The 11113-nt window shown below is 45.9% G+C and overlaps 2 protein-coding genes across 2 annotated transcripts; one reads left to right on the top strand and one right to left on the bottom strand.

The window, feature by feature from the left end:
* Window positions 1-1496: 1496 nt before the first annotated feature.
* Window positions 1497-4676, top strand: LOC105287605 (longitudinals lacking protein-like). The gene is made up of 4 exons (XM_011353234.3): window positions 1497-1735; window positions 2228-2461; window positions 2577-2790; window positions 3354-4676. The coding sequence occupies exons 2-3, from the start codon at window positions 2273-2275 to the stop codon at window positions 2769-2771; spliced, it is 384 nt and encodes a 127-aa protein (XP_011351536.1). The 5' UTR covers window positions 1497-1735; window positions 2228-2272; the 3' UTR covers window positions 2772-2790; window positions 3354-4676.
* Window positions 4677-6059: 1383 nt separating this feature from the next.
* Window positions 6060-10819, bottom strand: LOC105287604 (arrestin domain-containing protein 2). The gene is made up of 8 exons (XM_011353233.3): window positions 10505-10819; window positions 8440-8592; window positions 8051-8262; window positions 7740-7922; window positions 7303-7511; window positions 6786-7030; window positions 6548-6676; window positions 6060-6462 (listed from the first exon to the last, which is right to left on the bottom strand). Exons 1-8 carry the CDS (start codon window positions 10620-10622, stop codon window positions 6440-6442), a joined length of 1272 nt encoding a protein of 423 aa, XP_011351535.1. The 5' UTR covers window positions 10623-10819; the 3' UTR covers window positions 6060-6439.
* Window positions 10820-11113: the final 294 nt, after the last annotated feature.

The raw sequence follows: 11113 nt of genomic DNA, 5'->3' as shown, positions 1-11113 counted from the left end.
CTCGTCGAAATTTTTGTGAGATTTTGCGATTGAGGCGATCCTCTTCTCGTTGCTTATGCAAATCAGCATCGTCCTGTGTGAACGCTATCATTGAATAAATTAGATAACAGTAATAATAATAAACCGGCTTTGCAAAGAAATTATGATCATGTTCAAACATGAAGTCACAGACTGATCTGTGATCCATAATGACGAATCGCTCTCGTCACGCGGATTCTATACTGGATTACGTCGGTAAACGAGCCGTCAGGACCAGATCTTTCTATCCTTCGGACTTTGCGGCTATTTTTATTAATGCTGACCAGCATTTTGCTTTTTTATTTATACTTAAATTTTGATGCGCTCTTTATTGACAGTCGTCGATTTCCAAAATGTTTATCCTCATTTCCGGAGAATATCCCAAAATGTCTTAATCATTTTAATCGTCCGTGCTCTGCTGACGTTATCGCCGAATCGACATTAACTTAATCTGCGCGGATAATTCTTCGATTTTTGCGGCAGACGCATCTCGCGATCGCACGTGGCGAGCGAATAGACGAATCATTGTGGCGTCATGTTTGATTGTTTATCAATGTGAATTTTTATCTCCATATCAGTGCGCGCGCGTATAGTAGTTACGCGTGCGTTGATCTAAGCGTTGAGCCAACGCACGCTGACGTGTATTAATTGCGCGGGCCGAGAGCGACGGATTTCTGCATATCAGCGAGTCGTCGTCGTCGTCAACGTCGACACTCTTGTCGATTCGCTTTCAAGGCATGAAAGAAAGAGAGAAAGAGAGGGGGGAAAAAAGCAGAAGCGGCTTTGCGCGCCGATTAACACCGAGATTAGATCGCATTAACGTCCTTTCGGCGATCGCTAATTAAGCATCTCGTGCGTTCTAATTCGCGTCTCATGTACGTGCCGCTGTACGGCATGTATTACATAACAGTCACGGATTACAAAACGGGAATAAGTAAAAGGACCCCGAATAACACGCTATCTCTTGTTCGCTCTTTTTTTCGTTCCCCTTAAGTTCGGCTGCCTCCCACTTTTCGGAGTAAAAGCAGTTTCGTTCTACGCGTGAAATCTCTTTTTTTGACGCAAGAAGGTATTAAGTGGATTAATTCCAGCCAACAAGCTAGACTACGGAGATAAAATGGTAACTATGATAGTTTCGTGTTACGTAACTTGTAAATTTGTAAAGTTGTAAATGCTCTTTTCATGTACACGATCGCGACTTATCACTGGCGTTAAAACATTATTAAAATATGTTACAACATTTACGTTGCAGCATTTAAGTCGCATTTAATTTCAACTGAAATCTCGAAGAATGTCGCGTGAAATTTGAGAATGCAATTACTGCACCCACGACGATTACATCGACTCCCTTCGCGGGGCAACCAAGGGCGTCTCTAAGGACGAGTCAAACTTAAGGGCGCGATCGTGTCGGTGGTGTCATCTGACGGGGCGTGCGCCAATCACCGCGCTTTGCTCGGCGCGACAGTCGTACGCGATCGTCCGTCATCGGAAAGACTCGAGTCCAGCCGAATTTCGCCTCGCCGTGACACCAGCAACAACAAAAAATCCGTGGCGATCGCGCTTGAAAAAGTTTTCAGCGCTGCGTATTTCTCTCGATACGTGTGATACCCTGCTCGTCCCACCCTTCAACGTCTCCGTCTCTCCAACGGGGTGCTAAGTCTCATCGGCAACACGTCGCCGTTTCGTCCAGGATTCGGCGGCCCGTCGACGACGCGAAGTAAGGATGCGACGCGTGTCCGCGTTGTGAAGTTGCCCGCAAGACGAATCGCGAGGTTCGGCCCCCGCCTTGACACGCTCTATCGGCGCGGGGCCCTCCCCGCGCGCGTGCCCTTTGACCGAAACAGCCCTTTGACGAGACGGCTCTCCGGCGAGCGGCTCTTTGACGTTCGGGACGCGCGCGTGTCGTTGTTTTGACGAGGCGCGCCACGCCGAAGGCGAAGCCTTCCGCGTGCCCTTCGCGAACTTCGCACCCGAGCCTCGTCAAGAGACGATGCGTTCCGCTTCGCGGCGAAACCTTAGTCGATAGTCGTGTTCTACTCGCCCGTTCCGTTACTTGCTCGCTCGGCTCGACCGAGACATCCTCTGGCTTAACCTATAAAGACCTCCGGGGCGCGCGGGAAATCCACCGTTTGCTCCTCCGCGTTCAGGCGACCCCAGATTCGTCTCCTCCCGATTGACTAACGTTTCTGGATGCGACTGGTTTTCGCAGACTGCCCAGGTACGCAGGAGTTATAGGGCAACCTCGGCGCGCACAATGGCGGGAGAGCAGCAGCAGTTTTTTCTCAAGTGGAACGACTTCCAGTCGAACATGGTGTCGTCGTTCAAGCACCTGCGTGACGAGAAAAGCTTCACGGATGTGACACTGGCTTGCGACGGTCAGACCTGCAAGGCCCACAAGATGGTCCTGTCCGCCTGTAGTCCTTACTTCAAATCCCTGTTAGAGGTACATTGCCACCGTCACGATTCATCGTCGTGGTCTACGGGTACCTGCTCCCGTCCGACCGAACCACTTTGACCTGCTACTGCCACTAATGTGCTGCTCGTTTCGCATGTTACAGGAGAATCCGTCCAAGCATCCGATAATAATTCTAAAGGACGTCGCATACAGCCACCTGCAAGCCATCCTGGAGTTCATGTACGCGGGGGAGGTAAACGTCTCCCAGGATCAGCTGCCGGCGTTCCTCAAAACGGCAGATCGGCTCAAGGTCAAAGGACTGGCCGAAGCGCCCGGTGCCATCAAGAGAGAAGGTTAAAGACACGCACGCGATCACGGTATGCCCCGACGCTTTCATTCGTTTGACAAATCTCGACCGAGAATCTTCATTACACGTAACTTGCCTACCTCCAAATCGTTCGACGATTCTTCATCGCGGATCAGTCCTCCTCTCTCTCCCACGCGTGATCGCGCCGGCGATTTTTCATTCGCGTCGCGCACGACCTACCGCAAAACCGGCAGCGGTATCGCGCCTGGCCGGGTGTCGCAGCATTCGTTGAGTAGCAGCATCGATTGTTCGGGGACGGTTGCACGCACGGTTCTCTTACACTGCTTGCCGCCGCACGAGAGTTCGTTGTTCAAGTCGATCGTCCGATTGTCGATCCCGTGCACCAATCTATTTTTTACTTTCGGCGCCGAAGAAATCGTTCCACGCGCTGCATGCCGCATCGCGTACACGTGAATGAAACGGAAGCCAACGAGAATTCCAATCAGGAAAAAAATCATCGTCGTCGTCTTGTGTGTGTATGTGTCTTGCATGGCATGGCAGTGTAGAGACTTAATCATCGTCGTCGTTCAGCAAGAATGCAAGTTGGGCAAATCTCTGAATTTTCCTTTGCAGGTCTTTGAAAAGCGTGTGGACTGATGAAAAAAAAGAAACAGTGTAATAATGTAAAGTGATTGCGCGAAACACATGTGAGACACAAAATGCGACACATACTACGCACACGCTACACATACACGTACCTATACACACACATACACACACGATATACTAATATAGATATATGTAAAAAGGATGAACAAGACACTGCGTGTGCACGACTCAAGGTCCTCTGGTTCATGACTTGGATCAACACACGGCGTGGCGATGTAATATATATAATGCCTTTCTCCTTAATCTCAGTTGAAACGTTAAAAAACTGTATTGTATCGTATGCGTGCATACAGATAGGAGGCGAGATGTTGATGTTTGTCTTGAACCCATTGCGCCACATTGCGTTGCGGCGGCAACAATAACAACAACAACAACAATAATAACAACTGATTATTTTTTTAAAGCGATGCGCCGCGAAGCACCGAGTGAGTCGCGATAGTTTACGATGCACGCTGATATTGCGGCGGTCTTGATGGATCAGTCGGCAGATACACGAGGATGCACCAAGCCATCCTGTATTGTACAACGCCCGTTTTTTCATGCCGATCTACCTGACTCCATAGCACACGTCCTACCTATCGGTTTCCTCTCTACTCGACAGATCTGTTCACGAAGCATCGTTGTCTCTCGCCGTCTGTTCGTCACGAAATCCTTAAAGAATCGCGGCAGCGTTCTGCCGACAGGAATCTCGTGTCTTCACAGATATTGATGCGTGCTCTTTATCTGTGGAATATCTTGATCGCAAGAAATAGATGGTAGTTGTTATGATTTCATCTTGCGCGAAATCGCGTGCGGATTTCGAAGAGTGAATCGTTGCATCATCGTCCGATCGGTTCTGTTCTGCATTCGTCGTGGATAGATCTGCAAAACACCCTTCTCCCGGCAAATCATCTGAGAAATCTGATCAAATCAGGTTTACTGGAAGTAGTAACGTGCGCGTGTCCACACTGTTAACATGTAACGTTTGCTTTTCCGTCGGTGTCCGCGATGAGAGACGAAAATGTCTCTGGATTCCGGCATGGGATGTAAAAAGGAAAAGAAAAAGAAATGCGAAATGGAATTGTTCGTAACAGCAAGCATGATATCGACCCCCGAGTACGAGTTACCTCTTCTAGTGATCATGATTTCTACTTAACCAAATACTGCCAGTATTTGTACCGGCGTATTCACAATATTACCGATATAGACCAAATTTATTTATGATAATAATATATTAATGGTTGAATGTCTTGAATCTTGAGGGAAGGTTATTGTAATATATGCGAAGTAAATTTTTGTAAAGTCGGAGCGCACAGAGTTCCTTTTCCCCCCTCCGAACAACCAGGACGCGCGGAGAAAAGAGCCCAGGAAGGAAAATCAGGAAGCATTATCGAGTCAAAGAACGATCGATTTGGTTCCGGAGAGGCGGTTCTCCACTTCCGTTGCCTGCGTAGAACTCTATACCTTGATAAGTACCTTGATCGGTTTGGTTGATCGGCAACTTTTGGTGACTCCGCGACGAGCTTTAGTCCCGTTTCAGTAATCGGTTAAACGAGTCCATACTCCACAATCCCTGATCCCGTCGTTTTCCTTGAGCGAGCTTTCCTCATCGTCTCTGCGCGAGTTCGTTCCACCCCTTTCCGGACCTCTGCTTCAATCGTACGCCGAATTAGCACGAGTAAAACTTCTACGTATGTACATCGAACATACCGATTTAGGATCGTACACGTTCACGCATCAGTCATATCCCATCGAATCGCCACGAATCGCATCGTTTCCTATCCGATCTTGCCTCAAATGTCTGCGAAGGCGAGAAGAGTTTGTTTCCACCGCAGGGCACTCACTCTTCGTAACGAACTGTTCGCCTCGAACCGACGCTGCAAAGCCGCGAATCGTGTCAAACTTGACTCCACGTGAAAGTGGACCATCGGTTCTCAAATCTGATGTTTGCGTCGACGGGATCGAGTTCCAACAATCAACGGGACCATTTACGCGCGAGCCACAAGCGTTAAGATAAATTCCACGAGCCCGAGAGAATAGCTTTCTCGTTTCCTTCGGCAGAATTCAATCGCTCGAATCCGTTTCTCGTGTCATAGAGTCTTGTGATCCTTCGCAGTTCCATCCGACAGCAACATGTGCGACATCGAGAGTTCTCAACGTTTTGCAATATTGAAGGGCAGCGTTGCGTCGAAACGCTAGAGAGACAGATGGGTTCAGTTCCTACATACAGCGATACGTTTCGCCGGGCATTCGGTGGCTGCGGGTGTGAATAGCTGTGCCGTGTACATTTTTGCGAATGCTGTAAAAATTTGGAGTACAATTAATATACTGTAGGATAGAGAGAGCCTTCTCGCATAGGAGTTCACGCTAAGTTCACGAGATCACATGTCACATAGCCCTTGTTCCTCTTTAGTTTACATTCCTCGCTCCATCTCCGATCACCGTGTCCCACGTTCTCGAAATTCCGAATTTTTATTCCTGATTGATTGGATCGCGCGATCTATTGAGAATCCCCCAACCTGCGTTTCCCATCTTTCTTTTTCGTGCTGTCCGTTCCTGCCGAAATTCGAAGAATTTTTTTCTCCTTATTACTTATTGTAATAATTGAACGTTACTTTTGCTATTATATGACTCGATGATGATTATGATATGATGATGTTGAGATATAAAATAAATTGTGTAAATATACCATTTTCGTACAATTATCTTTATTGCACCCTTTTGAGTGTCCGTTTGCACTCCTGTTCTTCGATCTTCCCTTAAATTCCTTAAACATTCCAGTGAGCTAATTGTACTTTGTAAATTAATACAACAATAAAACACGTATTCGAAAGTTGTCATACGTTCCGCGTAACGTACGATTTGCAATAGTAGAGAGCATTTCATAATGTATAAAAATATACACGATATCACATTACTGTAAAAAAAACTAAACAGTCGGACATCGTGAGGTAGAAGCGATCAGAGTCCGCACTCTTGGTGAAGAAAAATGCTTGTTTCTTCATTCGATTCAGCAAACGCGTCAAAGTAGCTTGCTCGATGAGATGACATAAGTTTCACTTTGTCTTCATTTATTTTCCGGATCCGGGCGAATCTGTCGAGTAAAATATCGAAAGTGCACGTGAATGCGTCGTGTTAAAATTGATACAAAACGTTTAACGGTGACATTCCATACTTACGTGACGCTGGGAAATTAAAGACCGGATATCTTGGCGCGAATGGCTCGTTGGCGCCGTGCACGTAATTAGACTCGTCGTCATCCTTGATGCTATCCGCTCGTTGCATACATTCCTCGTACGACGGCGGCGCTAGAAATAAAAATCGCTCATGATTGTCTAAATACGAAGAGAAATTATTCACAAAAAATAATTTGTCGAAACGTCGATTTTATAAAGAAAAAGAAAGATCTCTACTCACGTATGTCCCACTGGTTGGTCGAGGTGCTAGGTTGACTCGAAAAGCCATAAGTTCGTGGTGGATAAGGCACATTTGGTGGCAAATACTCTGGAGACTCCGGTGGTGCCATCGGCATTGGCGGTGGTGGATCGTAATCATAGTGCATTATGGGAGCTGTAGGTTGCAATGCCGTCGCTGACGGGATCGTCAAGCGTAGGGGGATGGTCCCGATCAGGATCGGATAGGTTTTGGTGATGCTGCAATGCCTGTCACAGAAAATAAATCGATTTTTTTCAGCGAATCGTCGATCAATGTGAAAATGTTGCGGATTTCGATGTCGATAGTAATTTCTGATAGTTTATTAATTAAAAAACTAACGAGAGGAGCTCGAAGTTCTTGTAACGCGCAATCAGTTTCACTTCATTGTGAAACTGATTGCGCGTTGTAAGATAAAATTGTTATTTTATCTTATATAATTTCGCTTTTTTTCTTCCTAATTATTTTGATGGTCTAAACTGTCTAAAGAACGAATACGTACATTCCTGAGACGTGAATCGTGATGCGCAAGCTGTACTTTTGGTCTATGATGTTGCAGTATTCCAATTGAGACGGCGATATTGGCGGAACTTGCAATCGTGACACGATGTCAACATGTTGGTTGAACGGTCCCATGCTCGCTTCAGATTTCACAGTTGCCTCATCCGTCTTGGTCGTGCTGTACGGTATCTTTGCATGGAATACCAAAGACTGACAAAAAGAAAAAAGTAGGAATTAAGTAAAGAAGATTATAATTAATATAATTCATATAATTAATATAATTAATATAATTCATTAATATAATTAATATAATTAATATAATTCATCGGTAGAAATTATTTCGACGAATCGAATTATATATTAGACGGACGGACTATAAGCGTTTCTATAATCGCAATAATTGCTTTACGACGTCACGATCATCACGGGAAAACCTACCCGTTGCAGCTTAAAGCAGATCTTCGTCACGCCGACACTACTGGTGTTATCAAGGTTGATCATTGTCTCTATCGATTGTCCTGGGACGAAGCCTGTCGTCGGTATTCTGATACGCAGCCTGATCGAGCCCATGTTGAAGCAGAAGCAGCACAAGCTCTCTGTCACTTCGTCGTCTAGGCCAAGCTAAGCGAAAACAGAGTTCGGTTTTCATCGATTCGTTTTCGTTCGTACACTTTTACTTTGGCTTACGATCGACATGTCAAAGTAGATAAAACATACGAGTCTGTCGACGTCACGTCGATTCTACTTACGCATTGCTGGCTGTGAGCGTTCAGATCGTAAGACGTGACCACGGTGAACGCGATTTTGCACTCGTGATTGAATCTCCATGGTCTGTCGATGACGGCCTTCGTCGTGTACCTGATGTAGCCATCCGCGTGCTCAAAGCTGCACGGTATGTTATGGGGAAGCGAGAAACTGAAGGGGTACTTCTGGAACCCCGCTGGCATTCGCACTTCATCGGCTGAAATCGATGTGGCGTTTCGTTTAATAATGTAAAGTCGAGGGACGCTTCGTCGGCGATTAAATTAGATCCGATCGTTAAATTATCGAATTACCTATTCGAAGTATATATTCGTTTACCGTTCGGAACACAGTTTTTCGATAACGCAGAGATGATCCTGCGAATATATGTTATTACCTGTGTCCCCCAGCAGGTAATAAACCAGATTAAAATACTGCTCGTTCGCTCGGTAGTGATCAACGTGGGTGTGACTGTGTCCTTGGGAATCCTTGGTAGTTCTTCTTCTCTCCCAGCTGACGTTGGCTTCCCCCTTGAATGACAATTTCAGCGCTGCAATGAGAAATATCGATGCCTTCCTTTTTATCAGACTCTTATTGGAACGACGCGTCGTGTTCAAAAAATGATACGTCTCGCTATCTCTCAGAGCAAAATTATTGAAGCAAATTCAATCATCAAAGTTCGGTCGTAGCGATCAATTTCAACTGCGTTGTTTTGCATCTAGTAAGATTAAAACAGTTTAGAAAATTAATAAATCTGAAAAATGTGTGATTTCCAAAATTTAATTTTAATTATAAAATGATATAGCGGTTGAGAAACGAATCAATCCAAAATGTTTTCGTTAAGAATATTTAGAAAGGCGATACGAGAGACACTGGGAATTTTTCTCATGACATACATAGGAAAATTTCGCAAATTATACAATGTAACGCACATCACGCGAGGCTTGGTGTCAATCGAGATCGTATCAATGGATTACGTACATAGATGCGCTACATAGAAATGCATTACATAAACTAGTCACGACGAGTATGTAAAACATAATTATAAAAAAAGGAAATGAAAAAAAGTGCGACCTGGTATTAATATAATATATTTGCGCTTGTTCTAGCGGTTTGACGTTATTCGACGAAGGACGATGTTAAACTCTTCTTCTGATAAATTTATCTTTAGACTGTTTACCGTTCTGTGGGTAGATATTGCGAGATGCATACGTTTACCTTCGACGCTCTACGAAATAAAATAATTTCTAATGAACGCGCTAGTGTCTGATTAATTTTGCGAAGATGTGTTCGTTATTACTCCAATTGTGATATCGTGATTTATTCTGAAATATCGTATTCGAAATAGCCGGTATTTTTCAAAATAATAAAAATGTATTACTCAGAATAATCGCAAAATATGATATATTTAACGGTAATTCCCTGACTTCATTATTGCAGTACACGCGGTAACGAGATAATTTCATCAAGTTTTTATTTGCGTGAACTCTTCGATCTCGGTCCAGGCGTCGTTTCTGATAATGCGGTAAATCGATAATGGACTGTTCATCCAATCGACATTTGTTACGGTCGGTTTACGCGATGTGCAATTTTTCTGATTACCCCGGATTTTAAATTTATAAAGTGACGATGCGAAATAAATATTTCATAACTTCATTCGCAGCATTGTTAGGCGAGAAACGTGAGCAGTTCGGTTCGCGTCGCGTCACGTTTCGCACATGTGACCCCAGTTTATGTTGCTAAATGACGTCATACCGACTATGTACCACAGGGCCGTTTTGTGGCTGACAGAGCCCTATTCTTCGATTGACAACGTTCGAGTTGAAGGAGAACATGAAATCAATATCTTATCTCTCCCGTCGTTAGATCAAATGCACATTGATGACACGTATGTCACTGTGCTATAGAGCCGCATAGAAATCTTCTATTTGCATGAACTGCATTTAATCGATTGTGTAATAAACGTGTTAATTCGTCCGATTAACTCGATAAACCGCCGTGTTCCGATACAATGGTAATTAAGTCTGAATTCATCGTACTGAATTAATCAACTTTCTCATTAAATCAGGTTTCTCTTACGTTCTTCATTTTTTATGAAGAACCGTCAAAGTTTCCTTAAACTCCTTCTTTTGACACGCCACTGCTCGTTCCTCTCCATATTTTAAACTAAACTCTTCGATTACTCCGACTCCTCTTTTCCGATTCGGATGTTCGTACACCACGTGCGACAATGCATCCCGATCCCCCGCAACGGCGTCCCTTTGACGGCACTGGCTTTCGCACACTGTCACACGCACGTTTTTACGTACACGCGCGCACTTGGGCGGGCGGCGGGACGCTCTCACTGGCGCCGACGCTCCTGCGTCGCGGCGCCGGCGGTGCGATCGCTCGATACTCGTAGGTCTCGATCGGCGAGAATGCACGTGCTCGTCGCCGCGCGTGGATCGCTCCTGGATTTTTACCTCTGATGGTCTTCTCCCTGGCCAGATCGACGATCACGTTGCCGGTGACGAGCTCACCGGGCGAATAAGTCGCACCCGCTCGGTCGAACTCGATGCGGAAGGTCCTCAGCGACGGCATCTGCTCCGTAAGGCGCGGCGAGATCTCGCCGCCGTGATCGAGCGCGATCGAGGCCGAGCGATCGACACGATCAGGGATGGCAGGTGGGGATCACGTGGAACGCGAATGGGTCGGCAAGACGAGACGTACGATGACGAAGGCGCGAAAGCAACCGTACGCGCCGTTGGTACCGCGTGTTCTGACTGACTCGCTGAGTCGTCGTAGTACGCCGACGTCGACGTCGACGCCGGGCGTCGCGAGCCGTGGGTGGGTTCGTTCGTATCAGCACCCCGCCGTAAGCGTCATCACGCCGCGCGTGCCGGTTGCTGCCCTTGTTGATGATAGAAGCCTCTTTGTCTCCTGATCCTCCTCGTCCAGCTAGGGATACATTGTTAGGGAATTATAGTGCGTAACATGGAATGGGGACAGTAATCGTGATGCGTGATGAGACAGGAGAGTATCAGCTCGCTGGTAGCAGCAGTATATCCTTGAAATAATGTAACGATAGTTAT

The sequence above is a fragment of the Ooceraea biroi genome, chromosome 5 (assembly GCF_003672135.1).
Source record: "Ooceraea biroi isolate clonal line C1 chromosome 5, Obir_v5.4, whole genome shotgun sequence".
NCBI classification, from domain to species: domain Eukaryota; kingdom Metazoa; phylum Arthropoda; class Insecta; order Hymenoptera; family Formicidae; genus Ooceraea; species Ooceraea biroi.
The sequence above is the reverse complement of the archived record's forward strand: the minus strand, read 5'-3'. Positions and strand labels throughout refer to the sequence as shown.

Bases quoted from the DNA above. Each gene is read 5' to 3' on its own strand.
- LOC105287604 (XM_011353233.3), bottom strand. From the start codon at position 10,622: ATGCCGTCGCTGAGGACCTTCCGCATCGAGTTCGACCGAGCGGGTGCG. The intron at 8,593-10,504 runs GTAAAAATCCAG...TTCTCATTGCAG, and splicing joins CAGGGAGAAGACCATCAGAG to CGCTGAAATTGTCATTCAAG. The intron at 7,512-7,739 runs GTAGGTTTTCCC...TCTTTTTGTCAG, and splicing joins TCTGCTTTAAGCTGCAACGG to TCTTTGGTATTCCATGCAAA.
- LOC105287605 (XM_011353234.3), top strand. From the start codon at position 2,273: ATGGCGGGAGAGCAGCAGCAGTTTTTTCTCAAGTGGAACGACTTCCAG. The intron at 2,462-2,576 runs GTACATTGCCAC...CGCATGTTACAG, and splicing joins ACTTCAAATCCCTGTTAGAG to GAGAATCCGTCCAAGCATCC.